This window comes from Gouania willdenowi, chromosome 13 (assembly GCF_900634775.1).
Source record: "Gouania willdenowi chromosome 13, fGouWil2.1, whole genome shotgun sequence".
Taxonomy (NCBI): domain Eukaryota; kingdom Metazoa; phylum Chordata; class Actinopteri; order Blenniiformes; family Gobiesocidae; genus Gouania; species Gouania willdenowi.
In genome coordinates this window covers 23,913,073-23,930,558 of record NC_041056.1, presented here as the reverse complement: position 1 = coordinate 23,930,558, position 17,486 = coordinate 23,913,073, and the positions used below count along the sequence as shown (strand labels likewise).

The 17,486-nt window shown below is 41.3% G+C and overlaps 2 protein-coding genes across 5 annotated transcripts in view; both read right to left on the bottom strand.

Annotated features, from left to right (window-relative positions):
- Positions 1-5,823, bottom strand: part of LOC114474823 (gastrula zinc finger protein XlCGF7.1-like) — an 8,208-nt gene extending 2,385 nt beyond the window's left edge. Inside the window, exons 1-4 of one of the 2 annotated variants that reach the window (XM_028465361.1) lie at positions 5,361-5,823; positions 4,963-5,177; positions 1,916-1,981; positions 1,749-1,806 (exon numbers count right to left, since the gene is read on the bottom strand). In XM_028465361.1, the coding sequence (XP_028321162.1) occupies positions 1,749-1,806; positions 1,916-1,981; positions 4,963-5,043 (205 nt within the window). In that variant the 5' untranslated portion in view covers positions 5,044-5,177; positions 5,361-5,823. The remainder of the gene's footprint in view (positions 1-1,748; positions 1,807-1,915; positions 1,982-4,962; positions 5,178-5,360) is intronic. The other variant, XM_028465362.1, reaches the window with a different exon arrangement.
- Positions 5,824-9,652: 3,829 nt separating this feature from the next.
- On the bottom strand, positions 9,653-16,775 carry LOC114474824 (THAP domain-containing protein 6-like). Of its 3 annotated transcripts, none has more exons than XM_028465365.1 (5): positions 16,346-16,775; positions 13,927-14,108; positions 11,461-11,526; positions 11,294-11,351; positions 9,653-10,181 (listed from the first exon to the last, which is right to left on the bottom strand). In XM_028465365.1, exons 1-5 carry the CDS (start codon positions 16,374-16,376, stop codon positions 9,967-9,969), a joined length of 552 nt encoding a protein of 183 aa, XP_028321166.1. In that variant the 5' UTR covers positions 16,377-16,775; the 3' UTR covers positions 9,653-9,966. The 3 variants fall into 3 exon arrangements, with proteins under 3 accessions (XP_028321166.1, XP_028321165.1, XP_028321167.1); XM_028465364.1 differs by having other exon boundaries at positions 9,677-10,181; positions 16,207-16,775; XM_028465366.1 differs by lacking the exon at positions 9,653-10,181 and adding an exon at positions 10,240-11,182 and having other exon boundaries at positions 16,207-16,775.
- Between the last annotated feature and the right edge of the window lie 711 nt (positions 16,776-17,486).

Here is a 17,486-nt window from a genome sequence, read left to right as displayed (position 1 = left end):
ATTTCTATAGTTTTATCATTTGCGGTCATCTCCTGCCTAGTGTGGGACCAAGACTTTTTATTTCATGTTCTTATCAATATAATTTCCATCATCATTTTTATAATTATCACTTTTAACTAAAAATAAACATTACGAAACCCTTATTTTACATGCTCACATTGATTAATTTTCCTCTCTCTCTCTCTCTCTCTCAAAGTAACCCCTGTAGTGCCATCGCGTCACTCATTTACACATTATTGTTCAAAGTAAACAGACAGAAAGACAGAAATTTCAGAACACCTGCACATTGTGGGTTGTAATTCTTTTAAATGCTGCTGCTGTTGGGGTTCTATTGTTTTGAATATTATTGTATATTTGTTTTATTTTTGTATATATTCCATTATATTACGAGTGTTTTTTCTATTTTATTTGTTTCTCTATTTTATTATTAAGGGCTTAACGGGGAACTTGGAAACATTATTTCATTATGTACACGTTATGCACATGACAATTAAAATCCTTGAATACTTTGTAATTTGTAACATGTTACTGTGATACAACAGTAGATGTTACAGAAAATCAGAACATGTTGACAATGTCTGTAGAGACTTATTAAAGTGTAGATATTCAGTTGTGAATATTAATAATAATAACAATAATAATAATAACAATAATAATAATACATTTCATTTGTAATGCACTTTACATTCGACACCAAATCTCAAAGTGCTACATTGGATGACAGAATTAAAACAATACAAAACAACATATATTAAAAAGACAGGCATTAGCAGTTAAAAAAAAGCTAGTGTAAAAAGGTGGGTTTTAAGTCCTTTCTTAAGTGTCCACCGTCTGCAGGGCTTCAAAGGCCCTGTCGCACAATGTTTTGAGCCGTGTCCTGGGCATGACCAGACAGTGCTGTTGGCCTTACTGGGTCCTGGTTGGGGTGTGTAGTGTGAGCAGATCAGTGAGTTAAGTGGGGGGGCATACGTGTAGACAGTAATGGGTGTGAGGGAGGATCTTGTACTCTATGTGGGACTAAATGGGGAGCCAGTGCAGTGTACGGGGGATGGGGGCGATGTCCTCATGTTTTGGCACCCTCATCAGGACCCTGGCAGCACTGTTCTGAACATACTGGAGCTTTTTAAGGCTCCAGCCAAGGAACCTGATGAGGAGTGCGTTACACAAGTCCAGGCTGGAGGAGACAAAGGCGTGGACGAACTTCGCTGCAGCAGGAAGGGGTGGGGCGGCACAGTTTGGAATTGCTACGGAGGTGAAAGAATGCAGTTTTGCAGATGGAGGTGACATGACTGTCGAAGGAAAGGTGGGGGTCTAATTTAACCCCCAGGTTTGTGACAGAGGGAAACAGGGGAATGGTGTGTCCAGAAAATTAAAGAGGTGATTGGGGAGGAGCAGAGTTGATGAGAGGTTCCAGTTTGAATGGCTTCAGTTTTTGAGCCATTTAGTTGCAGGAAGTTTTGACTCATCCACGCCCCTATCTCCTCCAGGCAGGAGCTGAGGCGAGCAGCCATGGTAGAGGGGGGGCAGGAGGAAGTGACTTGAAGATAGAGTTGTGTGTCGTCAGCATAGCAGTGGAAATATTCAATGCTTGCTGAGAATACGACCCAGAAGCAGTGGAAGTTCTCATGTGTTTATCACTGCAGTATTGGTACACAGCACAGTATGAACAGGTGAAGAGCAAAGATTTGAACAACATTGTGTTAGAAGTCATTTCTGATTAATTTCAAAATAAAAGTAAACTTCAATACCATACAGGACGTTGGCTGGAATCCTCTTGGTCTGGAACAAAGCTTTTATTTCCAGTTTCTGGGAAACAGTAAATATATTTAATCAGTTAATGATGAGCGTGAGCAGCTGTAGAAATATGTAGGTTAGAGAAATTAGCATAAACAAGGTAATAGATCTGTGATGTTACCTCCTCAGGTTCTCTGTCAGTGTGCTTTGCCTCCTGGCTTTGTTCAGTCATGACCTCCTTTATCAACTGCAATTATTCACAGAAGAAGATTTAAACATAAGGTCAACATGGAATCAAAAGCTCATTGTCCACATGTCAGGATAGATCAGAACAGGAACATATGTAGCATAGATCTATAAGAACAGGAACATATGAGGCATGGATCTATATGAACACAGGAAGGGTATGTAGCATAGATCTATTTGAACAGTAATGTATGTAGCATAGATCTATATGAACAGGAACATATGTAGCATTGATCTATAAGAACAGGAACTTGCGCTGTCCGGGGGGCGGCGGGCCCTGGGCTGCTGGCCTTGTGCCGTCTGGGGCTGTGCGGTCCTGCTGGGCTGTGGCCGGGACCTGGGCTGGGGTGGGGGGCGCGTCCCGGGGGGCTTGCCCTTGGGGGGTCCTGGTCCCTGGGGGTGCTCCTGGGGCCCGGGGTGCTTGGCCGGCTGGCCGGGCCGGTCCTGGCGGGGGTCTTCTGGGGCGGGTGGCGCGTGCCGCGCCCTTGCATACCTTCTGGTGCGGCCCCTGCTTGGGCAGTCCCCCGTGAGGCAGAGTGTCGGGGTTAAATTAGGGGGCCACATCCCGGCGGGGCGGTCTGGCTTGGCCTCTGGAGGGGGCCCTGGCTTTAAAGAACTGAAGCTCGTGGCGCGGGCGGCATCAGCATCTGGGGCGCCCGGGGGGGCTAGGTTGGGGTGCCTGGGGACCGGCGGGGGGACTCCCAGCGGCCCCCTGGTGCCGTATGCGGCTTGGGGTGTGGTCGTTCGCCCTGGGCGGGCTGCTCCTGGTGCTGCATCCATTCCGGGTCCTCCTGGCCTGGGGTCGGGTCCTTGCTGGCTCTGGGCTCACCAGCGGGGGCCCGCCGGCTGCCCGTTCGGCGTGGCTCTGGTCGTCTGCTGGGCGTGGGCTTTGGCTCCTCCGCTGGGGTCTCGGGCGGGGGGCTCTCTGGGCCCTCCCCTCGGGGGGCTGGGCGCGGGGGTGTGGGTGGTGGTGGGGGGGTGGGGGGCTGGGGGGCCTGGGGGTTGGGGGTTGGAGTCGGTGGTGTGGTGCGCTGGGTCCTTGGCTCCTTGGGGGCTTTTCGGGTGTGTATGGGGGGGGCAATGGCAGCCTCTCGGCTTGGGACCTTGGGGGCGTTCGGGGGGCTGCTTGGCCGTGGGGTGGTCGCCGGGGGCCCCTAGATCTCTCGCTCTTTCTGCTGGCCCGACTGCTTCTTCGGGCCCGGGGGCGGCTTATGGGTTTTGCAGTAGCGGCTCTTGGAATCACATTTGTCATGGACGCACTGGCCTCGGGCTGCGGGATAACACTCATACTGGGCTCAACCATAGACACGTTGTTCCCAAATACCTGTTTTATGTAACTTCCACTCACTTCCTCCTCTGCTCACAGCCACCATCATTATTCCTAAGCCGCACACTGGTCACCAGACTGGCTTGATAACACAACAATAAGCACAACATACACAACCACAATTTCACATCACATCACTTGAAACTTATTGATTATTCCCCACCCATTCGTTTTCCTATCTTGTATCCCTCCTCCCTGTTAACTCCCCCCCCCACCCCCCTCACCCTGGTGTAACACTGCCCTCTCTCTTTTACATCCTCCCTTTAATAAAGTATTTACCCTTCCCTAGGGAGGGCTGGTGATGGTCACAATTATGCAATGAAATAAATTCATTTATTTAATTGCAATAATAAAATATGCATTGCTGTTAAAAGATTGCACTTCTTGTAGTGTTAACCTTCAACAGCATGTGCAAACAAGGTAAAAAAAAAATTAAAAAAAAATAAATAAATAAAAAAAAAAAAAAAAAAGAACAGGAACATATGTAGCATTGATCTATATGAACAGGAACATATGTAGCATTGATCTATATGAACAGAACTGGTTTCCAAGTTTTTCGGAGCAGAGCTTTTGTCTTGCCGAATACAGTAGAATCTAATTGCTGATAAATATTTATCCCACAGTCCAAGGCATGCCAGTGCATCATAAACCAATGTATGTGCAAGAACCGCTACTGCAAACCCAGGCGCTGCCCCAGACCAGCAGAAAGAGCGGGGGCCAGGGAGCCCCAGGCCACCCTCCCACGACCGAGCAGCCCCCAAGATCCCAAGCTGAGAGGCGGCCACCGCCCCCACATACGGACCTGAGAAAGCCCCAAGCAGCTGAGGACCCAGCATATGATGAAAAAAAAATTACTTTATAATGGTTGTGCTTCAGTGATATACATCCCTTTAGCCTCATTCAGAGGGCCAAAGTTGAAAAAGTTCTGTTTCCTCCCTCCCTTGTTATTCCACATTTTGTAAAAACAAAGTCAGCTCCAAACGGGCGAGTTGGATTTTGCCCACGTTGGCAGGTGACATCACCTAACACGCCTCCGAGAATGTGAGCTCTTCCCTCTCCAACTCCATGCTAATGCTACACCAGCCTATGCAACAAGACCCGACATCGCTTGTGACCTGAGGAGGTTGTGGAATTGGAGGGCTTCCAACTTTTACGCAGTGACGAACAATGGAGAGCGGTAAGCGGAAAAGAGAGAGTCTGGCTGTGTTTGTGTGCGGAAAGGAAGAGCTGCTGCTGCTGCTCTGGTTCTGCAGCAACACACACACACTTTTCTGACTCAAAATCACTGCACGTTGTTTGATTGCATCATACGCTATTCGGTTACCAAATATTCGGTGCAGCCCTAAGAAAAACTGTGCCCAAAGGTGTATGGTATTGTAAATATTGCAAGAGAAAGATGTCAAGAAAAATAGAACTTGTCTAAACTCAGCATTACTGTATTTCATACAAATTGGCAAGCATTTTTGTACATATTGTGTAAATAGATATTGTATCAATTAATCAACCTTTTAGACTCTGCTCTGTTTGGGTGTCTTGGTCAGTTGTCAACAATGTATCATTATTTACTGCAGATCTACCAGTTGTTTAAAATCTTGGAGTGAGAAACTCCACATCACACATTGGGGTAGTTGGGATTAGGGTTGTGGGATACTCACGGAAGGTGATTTATCTAGTCTTTGCCGTTTATTTACCCTCTGTGTTGATCCGGAGGCAGAATCCACAAAGTGTTGACTCATCTGTGTCGCCACCCTTTTCAGTCAATTAAACCTATCGATCTTCTTTGCTGTTGTCCTTGGTGTAGTAGAAGCAGCAGTGTACAAAAACACTGAAGGTATATAATCTGGATGGTCAGGCTCTGAATGTGGTTTGCCTAAAAAATATAAAATTAGCAAAGAATAAATAATCATGGACATGGTAGCTATGTATTCATCAACAAAAAGGCAAAATATTCACATATTTAATTAAAATATATATTGAATTAGCTCGGTTTATATACACTGGTGTTGACTCTTCTCAAAGCTTGTACCAATGTTAGGAACAAGAAAAACGATACCTTCTCGCCTTGCATCGAGTGGTTTCCGCATCCAATAGCAGCACAACTTTTAGTCATGATAAACGTTGAACGGGGGCTCAAACAGGTAGAGAAATGTGAGAGCTTGTGTATCGCTTTCAGTAGTAGCAATAATGTAGTTGTTGTCACCCCTCAAAATGGCGGGGCGAGTTACGAGGTCAAATGTCCCGGATGTGTGACGTCACGCTTCGTACAGTGAGCTGCTAGTGCTAGCTACAAAGTCTCGAGCCATCTGTGGTGCTGAGCTGGTGTAACGGTTCACCTGGTGACCGTGTTACCCTGAGGCTGGGATGAGTGGAACGGTCATTGTTAGGAAGATAAAAACGGTGCAGATGTTCTCCTAAAGGAGGTTTGACCGCCATTAATCAGCTTTAAAAACGGAGAGCATCATCTCGCCTCCTCCTCCTCCTTCTCATCTTCTTTCTACTGCTTTTTCCGCCTTCGTCTTCTTCTTATTTGGAGTTTATCGGCTGCTTTACATTATTATTGTTGCTCTACCGCCCTCTTCTGGATATGTTTACTTCCTACATTCGCCAGGTCTGTATCAGCCCAGTTAGTGTCTCATTCCCAGTCCCACCACAGCCAGTCTGTCCTGAGTTCTCCAAGTTGTCCTCTTGTTTAATGCACTTTGTATTTATTTAGCAAATGATTCAAAGAACAACAACAACACAAATAGAATACATTCAATATGTGCAGGAAGAAAAAACCCACAGGGGCTTATTTCAAACAAAGCCTCCACCTAATAATAATTTTAAAAAAAAACGTTTAGAAATAAAAATTCACATGCATTTACAATCAGATAAACAACATTAAGAAACTTTGCACTGTTACTGATGTCAAGATTTGACCAATATTTTTATTTATTTTTTAACAACTGTTGTTGCCGACATTATAGATGTGTTAATATTAAGCAAATTAGAAAATTGTGACCACAATTGGCAACCTCTATATCTTAGATAAAACTGGGACCTGGATGTCACCTAAATATGTATAATTAATCCAGTTTAATCAAAGCACAATACCTGAGTACTTTATATTTTATTTTAAGATTAATTCACAGGTGCATCATTTCTACCCTCGCCTTAATAAAGACTTTTATTTACCTTATTTGAGTAAAAGTAAAAAAGTGCATGCTACTCAGTGTACTTAAAAAATTAAAAAGTAAAACAAATGTCGTTTAATAATAAGACAGGGTTTTTAAACCAGCAAATTCCATATCTTTTATTTCTATTTTCATGAACGTATAGAATACTGTTACATGGAAACAAGCTAAACCTGTTACCTTTGAATATCTGGGACCTCATGTACAAAAGGTACGTACGCCAAAAACATGCGTACATCAAAATCCAGACGTTCAGAAACTGGAGTGATTGTGGAAATGTGGTGTCTTTCACGTTAAGTCCTGAGGTGGCGTACATACGTTTTAGTTTAGCAACATTGACTGATATTTCAGATCAATTTTGGATTGGGACCACCTCAAGATTTTGCTTTGGCCACTTTTGGTGGCCATTTTCCAAAAGGTTTCTCTCCAGTGTGGATTTTTATGTGTTGATTCTGATCAGACTTGCTATTAAAGTCTTTACCGCAAACGTCACAACAAAAGGGTTTCTCTCCTGTGTGAATTCTCGCGTGGATCTTCATATGTCCTCTGTGTCTAAATCGTTTCCCACACACGTCACAACCAAAGCGTTTCTCCCTGTTGTGTGATGTTCCTTTGGTGTTGTTCTCAGTCCTAATCTCAGATGTTTGAAAGCTCTCACAGCTCATGTGTTCATGCTGAGCTTCAGACTGGGACAAAGATTCCCTCCAATCCTCACTGTCTTCAGTGTCAGAGCAGTCTGTTTCCTCTCCATCAGTGTCTTGTTGTGTACAAGTGTTTGCTGCTTCTGGGCCTTCACTGATGTCTCCATTTGGTTCTACTTTCATGAGTTTAGCTGAGCTGCAGGTTGCAGGTTCTACTTTGATGTTCTCCTCACTTTGTCTCCAGTGTAGCAGAGAACACTGAGCTCTCTCCTCTTCATCTTCACAGTAACAGCCGTGATATCTGTCTCCTCATCAGGAACATCTGCAGGCAACCCTGAACACAACCAGGACCATCAGACGTCTCTACACTCATTATTCACATCATTGGACTCAGCTCTAAGTTACATATAAGACTAATGAATGTAATAATTATGAAAATGACATTTTGGATACGAGTATGAGTGAATGGGTGTGTGCACTGATATTTATGCATGTGTGACGCTACACGTCAAAACAAGCACAAACACTTTAGATTTATGAGAAAACAGTGATATTTTTCTTTTCTTTTCTGCTAAAAATGCTAGTTGAAGTTATAAAGAAAGTACTCCATGCTTCAAATAACAGTATTAGATGTTTTAAAATGGTAAACTTGTCTTGTTTTGGTGCAGAGCAGCTGATGAACATTGAGTCTTTCTTCAGTTATTCACATGCTTTTGTTATTGGGCCGGCCCAATAAACTGCACGTTGAAGTAAACACATGGCTGTGTTAGCATATATTCTGATTAGAAGTTGGAACAAACGTACGCTGCAGCACGCAAAACGTGGTGACTACATCTGCACTGTGTTAAAGTGTGAGCCCTGTTGTTATCGCTGCTGCTACAACCCCAGACCAGCCCCTAAACAAGCCACACTGCAGAACTCACTCACACGTGCTGTCCCTCAGAGAGCGACGGACTAAAGTGGGTCACATGCTAATATTGCTATAAGCCTTTGTCCCTTTTTGCACCAGTGATGCCAGAATCCTTGTTTTGCACAAACTTTAGTGAGAATAAAAAAATGGCCCACAAGTTCAAAGAGGATGTTGGGTCATTTCATGTCAATTCAACAAATAGTCTAAAAAAAAATCTGAAATGTTTACCAATTGTTCTATAATTATTCAATAAACGCACTGTAATTTTTTTGTTTGATCATATGAATATTTTTGGAGATATGTCTGATTTAGTGAGGGGGAATTTATTATTTTTACTACTGAAATTATAGTACATACTTTACTAATTCACATGATCTACATATTCTCTGTAATTCCATAATTCTCCTCTTTATTCTTTTCTTTTTTGTATTATTCCATTTTTACTGTAAAGTGTCCGTGGGTGGCCTGAAAGGCACTTTAAAAAAAAAATAAAAAATACTTTTATTATTATCTAACCTGCGTTTCATTTTTAGAAAAAGTTGTATTTTTTATTATTTTTAAAAGGTTACCTCATTCAAATGTACATATATGTTCATTCATAACAGGAACTATTCACAATAATAAAACAATATTTATAAACTGGTAACCATGTAACTTTACAGGGTTTTCACAGCGCGTCATCAAACCGGAAGTCGCCATATTGGAGGTACTCAGCAGGTAAACAAAGCAGATCCCAAACGTCAAACAAAAGGAAATGGTGAATTATTGCTGTGTTTTTGTCTGTAAAAATCTGTCAGACCGTGAAAAACATGGAATTTTATAGACTGTTAAAAGTCACAACAAATCAGGGAGAACAATAAGTTATCAGAGGAAAGGAGGAGCTTGTGGTTAGCAAAGCTAAACCAAGATATAAAAGGCAAAAATCTTAACATCCAAATTTGTTCGGCCCATTTCTTGTCAGGTAAGTGAATTATTGATAGCAGCAGCTTTTAACTAATGTTCTAGTGCGACGATAATATAATTCATATCAAGCTACTGCATGTGGCATTATTGTCTTAATATAATCACATTTAATAGCCTGCTACAGTAGCAACACAGTTCTTAAAATGTAGAGCTAAAATGTACTGCATTTCTCATTGCATTCCAGGTAAAATGTCTGACCTTTATCAAAAGGATGACTCAGATTGGATTAGAGATAAAACCAGGTAGTCGATGATATCAGGATACGCAATAAACGGAGATTCTCCGGGTCGTCATTGATCCAAGACGAGGGAGCCAACTCGTGTGGATCTGCACCACCAATAAACCAAAACTTTTCCAAATAGCATCCCAGTTCCTGCGGTCTTTCTCTGTACACTTTAGGAGATCAAAGTGGATATCCTAAGGAACAGTTGTCTGAATAAATTAAACCTTAACAGATTATTAAAAAAAGAAGATAAGAAGTAAGTAGTTTATTTATAAAGCGTTTTTTGCAGATAAAATCACAAAGTGCTGTACAGAGCTGTGGTAAAAGTACAAGTGCAACACAATAGAATAATAAAACAAGAGTGCATAAATATCATAAGAACAGCAACATTAAAGGACAAATAAAAATTAAAATCCAGTTAACTAAAAGATTTTCTGTAAAGTGTAGTCTTCAGCAGTTTCTTCAGCAGAAGAATGTTGCTGGGATTACTGTAGTTAGCTTAATGTGGTCTTGACAATACTTTATTTTTAGGCCTTTTGGACAAAAGTTTGACAAAAATTTAAGGCAAAAAAATTAACATTTATTAAAAATTAAACTTGTGATTCTTCTCTTGGAAACTCATTAAAAAACACAAGATGTGCAATCATATATCAGAAGTCAGCAGTCTGTTTCCTCTCCATCAGTGTCTTGTTGTGTACAAGTGTTTGCTGCTTCTGGGCCTTCACTGATGTCTCCATTTGGTTCTACTTTCATGAGTTTAGCTGAGCTGCAGGTTCTCCTTTGATGTTCTCACTTTGTCTCCAGTGTAGCAGAGAACACTGAGATTCCTCCTCTTCATCTTCACTCTTCACAGTAACAGCCGTGATATCCGTCTCCTGCTTTTCCTCCATATTTTCCCACAGTTCTTCCTCTTCCTTCTTTATGTGGAGATGATCCTGGAGCTGCAGCGCATGAGTGGATTCTCCTTTACAGGAAACAAAAAAAAGAGTTTGATTTTGTTGTAATTGTGTATAAACTTCATTTAAATTCCAGACAACCCCACAAGAGGTCACGATCCCAAGTTTGAAAAACACTGATTTTGTGCCTAAAGAACAGATATATTTCTATAGTTTTTATCATTTGCAGTCATCTCCCACCTAGTGTGGGACCAAGACTCTTTATTTCATGTTCTTATCAATATAATTTCAATCATAATTTTTATAATTATCACTTTTAACTAAAAATAAACATTATGAAACCCTAATTTTCCATGCTCACATTGATTAATTTTCCTCTCTCTCTCTCAAAGTAACCCCTGTAGTAGACAGTGATGGGTGTGAGGGAGGATCTTGTATTCTATGTGGGACTAAATGGGGAGCCAGTGCAGAGTACGGGGGATGGGGGTGATGTCCTCATGTTTTGGCACCCTCATCAGGACCCTGGCAGCACTGTTCAGAACATACTGGAGCTTTTGAAGGCTCCAGCAGAGGAACCTGATGAGGAGTGCGTTACACAAGTCCAGGCTGGAGGAGACAAAGGCGTGGACGAACTTCTCTGCAGCAGGAAGGGGTGGGGCAGCGCAGTTTGGAATTGGTACGGAGGTGAAAGAATGCAGTTTTGCACATGGAGTTGACATGTTTGTCGAAGGAAAGGTGGGGGTCAAATTTAACCCCCAGGTTTGTGACAGAGGGAAAGAGGGGAATGGTCTGTCAAGAAAATGAAAGAGGTGATTGGGGAGGAGCAGAGTTGATGAGAGGTTCCAGTTTGAATGGCTTCAGTTTTTGAGCCATTTAGTTGCAGGAAGTTTTGACTCATCCACGCCCCTATCTCCTCCAGGCAGGAGCTGAGGTGAGCAGCCATGGTAGAGGGGGGGCAGGAGGAAGTGACTTGAAGATAGAGTTGTGTGTCGTCAGCATAGCAGTGGAAATATTCAATGCTTGCTGAGAATACGACCCAGAAGCAGTGGAAGTTCTCATGTGTTTATCACTGCAGTATTGATACACAGCACAGTATGAACAGGTGAAGAGCAAAGACTTGAACAACATTGTGTTAGAAGTCATTTCTGATTAATTTCAAAATAAAAGTAAACTTCAATACCATACAGGACGTTGGCTGGAATCCTCTTGGTCTGGAACAAAGCTTTTATTTCCAGTTTCTGGGAAACAGTAAATATATTTAATCAGTTAATGATGAGCGTGAGCAGCTGTAGAAATATGTAGGTTAGAGAAATTAGCATAAACAAGGTAATAGATCTGTGATGTTACCTCCTCAGGTTCTCTGTCAGTGTGCTTTGCCTCCTGGCTTTGTTCAGTCATGACCTCCTTTATCAACTGCAATTATTCACAGAAGAAGATTTAAACATAAGGTCAACATGGAATCAAAAGCTCATTGTCCACATGTCAGGATAGATCAGAACAGGAACATGTGTAGCATAGATCTATCAGAACAGGAACATATGTAGCATGGATCTATATAAACGGGAACATATGTAGCATAGATCTATATGAACAGGAACGTATGTAGCATAGATCTATATGAACAGGAACATATGTAGCAATGATCTATATGAACAGTACTGGTTTCCAAGGTTTTCTGAGCAGAGCTTTTGTCTAGCTGAATGCAGGATAAACCAAATGCTGGTAAATAATGTCCAATAAAACTCTGGAAAATAGGAATACATATGTTGTCCATGGTAAACATAGTGGCTCTAACAACCGGTCCAATGCCTGTGAAGCAGTACATGGTCACATTTACTCTGTCTTTGGTATGTTTTTACCATCACCAGCCCTTCCTAAGGAAGCGTAAGAAATACTGTATTAAAGAGAAGATATTAGGGATGGAACGATTCACTCAACTCCCAATACGATTCGATTCACGATACGATTCTCTCATGATTTATTGACAAATGGGACTGTATATAAATGACTGAAAAATATTCCTTTATTTTTTTTGGGAAAATACTATACTATTTTTCATTGTCAAAAGAATCCCTTGATAAACTATTCAAAACAATGCAATTTAACTAAAAATAAATCTTGAATGAAATAAATAAAGGAATAACACAAATGAAAAAGGAGCTTATTTAAATTCTGGTTCTATAGTAAACAATACAAAACTGCATAATAGTTCTTTTTCTTTTTAAAAGTGTAACTGAAAATGTATTTTGTGCCTTAACAATTGAACTTAAAAAAAAAAAACGAAGAGAGAGTCAAGGTAGGAAATGGAAAGGGTGGGGAAGAGTTGATTATTTAAAAGTGAGAGTGAGATGTGAAGTTGTAGTTGTGCATATTGTGCTTATTGTGTTGTGTAATGTAGTGACAAGCATGAAGCTTAGGTATAATGGTGGTGGCTGTGGACAGAGGACCTAAAACAGGTAGTTGGGATCAACGTGTTTGAGATTAAGCCCAGTACGAGTTTGATCCAACATCCCAAGGCATGCCAGTGCATCATAGACCAATGTATGTGCAAGAACCGCTACTGCAAACCCAGGCGCTGCCCCAGACCCAGAGATGCCCCCAGACCAGCAGAAAGAGAGGGGGCCAGGGAGCCCCAGGCCACCCCCCCCACGGCCGAGCAGCCCCCCAGACGTCCCCAAGATCCCAAACCGAGAGGCAGCCACCGACCCCCACATACACACCCAAGAACCCAGTGTATGAAGGGAAAAAAAAAAATCACTTTATAATGGTTTTGCTACAGTTATATACATCCCATCCCTTTAGCCTCATTCAGAGGTCCAAAGTTGAAAAAGTTTTGTTTCCTCCCTCCCTTGTTATTCCACATTTTGTAAAAAGTCAGCTCCAAACGGGCGATTTGGATTTTGCCCACGTTGGTAGGTGACGTCACCTAACACGCCTCCGAGAACGTGAGCTCCTCCCTCTCCAACTATTTACCAGCTAAAACAAACAATGAGGTTTAATATAGTGTATATTATACTTTGCTGCCATATATATATATAAATACAAACTGCACTACTTTTTCTGCTGCCGTTCGTGTTGGGAGTCACTGCTTGGAGCCACAGCCATTGTGCTCACACATCAGCTGTAGCTAATGCTACACCAGCCTATGCAACAAGATCTGTCATCACTTGTGAAATGAGGAGGAAACGATGGGGATGTTTACGGATTTGTGGCTCACAGTGCTAACAACTTTTAAGCAGTGACGGACGATGGAGAGCGGTAAGCGGAAAAGAGAGAGTCTGGCTATGTTTGTGTGCTGAAAGGAAGAGCTGCTGCTGCTATGGTTCTGCAGCAACGAGCACACACTTTTCTGACTCAAAATCGTTGCACGTTGTTTGATTGCATCATACGCTACTATTCGGCCTTGCTTTTAACTCACTCCACCAAACGCCGAATGTGGCTCTTTTTGCAATATTCAGCCGAATATATTTGGTTACCGAATATTCAGTGCATCCCTGAGAAAAACTGTGCCCAAAGGTGTGTGGTATTACAAATATTGCAAGAAAAAAATGAAAAAGAAATAGAACTTGTCTAAACTCAGCATTACTTTATTTCATACAAACTGACAAGCATTTTTGTATATATTATTTAAATAGATTTGATTCTGTAGTCCCAATAAAATATATATCATTAATATATCATTATTTACTGCAGATGCATCTGTTGGTTAAGATCTTGGAGTGAGAAACTCCACATCACTCATTGGGGTAGTTGGGATTAGGGTTGTGGGATACTCAGGGAAGGTGATTTATCTAGTCTTTGCCGTTTATTTACCCTCTGTGTTGATCCTGAGGCAGAATCCACAAAGTGTTGACTCATTTGTATTGCCACCCTTTTCAGTCGTCGATTAAACCTATCGATCTTCTTTGCTGTTGTCCTTGGTGTAGTAGAAGCAGCAGTGTATAAAAACACTGAAGGTATATAATCTGGATGGTCAGGCTCTGAATGTGGTTTGCCTAAAAATATAAAATTAGCAAAGAATAAATAATAATCATGGACATGGTAGCAATGCTTTCATCAACAAAAAGGCAAAATATTCATATATTTAATTACAATACAGGGCTCGAGACTGCGACCAAAATGGTTGCAAATGCGCGTATGTTTTCAGTGTGTGCGAGTGAAAATTTAATCTGGTCGCATCTGTGCGAGTGCGTATAGGTGACCTTATTTTTGGACGGAGCGGCTGTGCGCTCCGTCACGTCCCGCAGAGTGCACTTCTTTCTCCTTCTCTCTCTCCCTCTCACTCCGCGCTGCGGGTGAGGAGACGGTGCATGCTCTCAACTTGGCTGCGGGTAATGCAACGGTGAATGCACAGAGTATAAACACCAATGTGCTCCTTTGGTGTGCGCGCGGTCAGCAAACGGAGCAAGGCATAACGAGCCCTTCACTGAGTGCGTGCTCACATTGAGGGCAGCAGTAAAAAGGAAGAATGTGCCGAGCGCTGTGATAGATCGTACAAGTGCATCAGAATCAGCGTTGAGGGGCCAGAACTGATGGACTATGATGCCAGGCCAGATGTTCAGCTGTGGTTCTTCCAGAGCAGTGGTCTGCAACCACCAGCTCTGGGGCTTAATGTGGCCCTTTGACATTTTTGCATTGGCTCCTTATACCTTTAAAAAAATAAATAAAATAAATAACTATTGAAATGAATAATTATTTTTTTACAGAAGCTATTAATGACAAATAAAATGAAGATCACAACAAAGAACAATTTGTTAACCAAGAAATAAATCACATTGTGCAATGACTCAGCACCTTCCTACTTCACCTCCTGCAACATCTACAGACCATCAACTTTCCTGCACCTGTGGCTAACCTTAAGTTTTAAATCACTGGTAAGATAATTAAACCAACCAAAACACTATTCTGGAAGAAAATAGAGATTTTAATTGTGTGGAGACTGACTCATTTAATCGCCAATGCGCTGGTTAAATATGCATGCTTTGTGTGGCAAGAAATGAGCAATTAGCATGTGTTGACCACATGATCATGTGTTATCAAATTCAAGTTACTTTTTGTAGCCTTTCAAATACATTAACTAAAAAATCTCTTCTTTATATAACAATGTATTCATGTAAACTGAGATGCCTAACAATTTGAAGATGCAAGATACTGTTTCATTTCTTGATGTCAATTTTATTTTATTTTAAACTGTTTTTAAGTTTCCATTTACATGATCAATATAAATCAAATCAAATTAAATCAAACATTATTTCATATAATTTTAACTGAATATAATATAATTTATGTCACTGTATTGTCTTCATTGAGAAGGTAATTTTTTCGGAGGACTTTAATCCAAGTGAGATGAGGTTAAATGTTTCCTTGTAAAGGGTGCAGACTCCTGACCAGGGGAAAAGGGTTAGGAGACCCCACTATAAGAGCTGGACCCTCTGAATTTAATTCCATGAGGTGAAGCAATGCAGATGCTAAGTTGGTCATGCTACTGTTAAGTTAATTGAAGTCCAGCCTTTCTGCAACCACCCCCATATTCAAAAAAAGGGTGCGACCAAATTTTGAGCTGGTGCAACCAACTGAAAAAGTTGGTCGCACCAGTGCTACCACTGGATAAGTTAGTGTCGAGCCCTGCAATATACTGTATATTTTAGTTAAATAGGCCTAGTCCTAGGTAGGCATGGACGGTAGGGAGGGACCACACACGCACAAAGTCAGCTGCAGATGTATGCTAGCCTTAATTATAGTGCTAATATTAAACCTCCCACTTTTTTTATAGCAATACATACTTCCTACTAGTACTACTAGTGGTGTGCGTTTCTGGAAATAAAAATCGGGGGGGAAATTAGCTAGGTTTATATATACACTGTTACGTATCACGGGACAATTTGTAGTGGGTATACAGAAATTCTGGAGCTTTCTTAGTGGCGTATCAGTATCACATAGACTACAGTACACCACTGCCTATGATTAATTACTTATGTAATTTAAAATGTAATTATGGATGGGGGCACACTCACTGTCACACACATCAATTTAACAACATGACAAATCCCGGACAACATGAAAAAGATGCTAAGAAGTTAGTGAGGACCTTACCGGTAATGAAATGTTGACCACAAAGGTAGGTCCATTTAGACTTGGGGCTCCATCGAGTTCCGTCGGTGTTGACTCTTCTCAAAGCTTGTGCCCATTTCGATCGTTTCTCCGACTCTTTTGGGAACAAGAAAAACGATACCTTCTCGCCTTGCATCGAGTGGTTTCCGCATCCAATAGCAGCACAACTTTTAGGCATGATAAACGTTGAACGGGGGCTCAAACAGGTAGAGAAATGTGAGCGCTCGTGTGTCGCTTTCAGTAGTAGCAACAATGTAGTTGTTGTCACCCCTCAAAATGGCGGGGCAAGTTACGAGGTCAAATGTCCCGGATGTGTGACGTCACGCGAGTCTATCTCGAGAAGTCTTCGTACAACGAGCCATCTGTGGTGCTGAGCTGGTGTAACGGTTCACATGGTGACCGTGTTACCCAGAGGCTGGGATGAGTGGAACGGTCATTGTTAGGAAGATAAAAACGATGCAGATGTTCTCCTAAAGGAGGTTTGACCGCCATTAACCATTAAGCATCTACTCGCCGTCTACCTTCTCATTCTTCTTCTACTACTTTTTCCGCCTTCGTCTTCTTCTTTGGAGAGTTGCATTCTTATTGTTGCTCTACCGCCCACTTCTGGATCTGTTTACATCCTACATTCGCCATATATATATATATATATATATATATATATATATATATATATATATATACACACACACACACACACACACACACAAATAGAATACATTCAATATGTGCAGGAAGAGGCAGCAAAAACCCACAGGGGCTTATTTCAAACAAAGCCTCCACCTAATAAATAATAATAATAAAAAAAAAACGGTTTAGAAATAAAAAACCAAATGCATTTACAATCAGATAAACAACATTAAGAAATTTTACACTGTCACTGATGACAAGATTTGACCAATATTTTTTTTAACATCTGTTTTTACCGACATTATAGATGTGTTAATATTAAGCAAATTAGAAAATTGTGACCACAATTGGCAACCTCTATATCTTAGATAAAACTGGGACCTGGATGTCACCTAAATATGTATAATTAATCCAGTTTAATCAAAGCACAATACCTGAGTACTTTATATTTTATTTTAAGATTAATTCACAGGTGCATCTTTTCTACCCTCGCCTTAATAAAGACTTTTATTTACCTTATTTGAGTAAAAGTAAAAAAGTGCATGCTACTCAGTGTACTTAAGTAAAAAATTAAAAAGTAAAACAAATGTCATTTAATAATAAGACAGGGTTTTTAAACCAGCAAATTCCAT

Coding starts and splice junctions, on each gene's coding strand:
- LOC114474824 (XM_028465364.1), bottom strand. CDS start 16,402: ATGCCTAAAAGTTGTGCTGCTATTGGATGCGGAAACCACTCGATGCAA. Junction 11,527..13,926: donor CCTCAGGATCAACACAGAGG/GTAAATAAACGG, acceptor GAATAATTGCAG/TTGATAAAGGAGGTCATGAC. Junction 11,352..11,460: donor CTGACAGAGAACCTGAGGAG/GTAACATCACAG, acceptor ACTGTTTCCCAG/AAACTGGAAATAAAAGCTTT.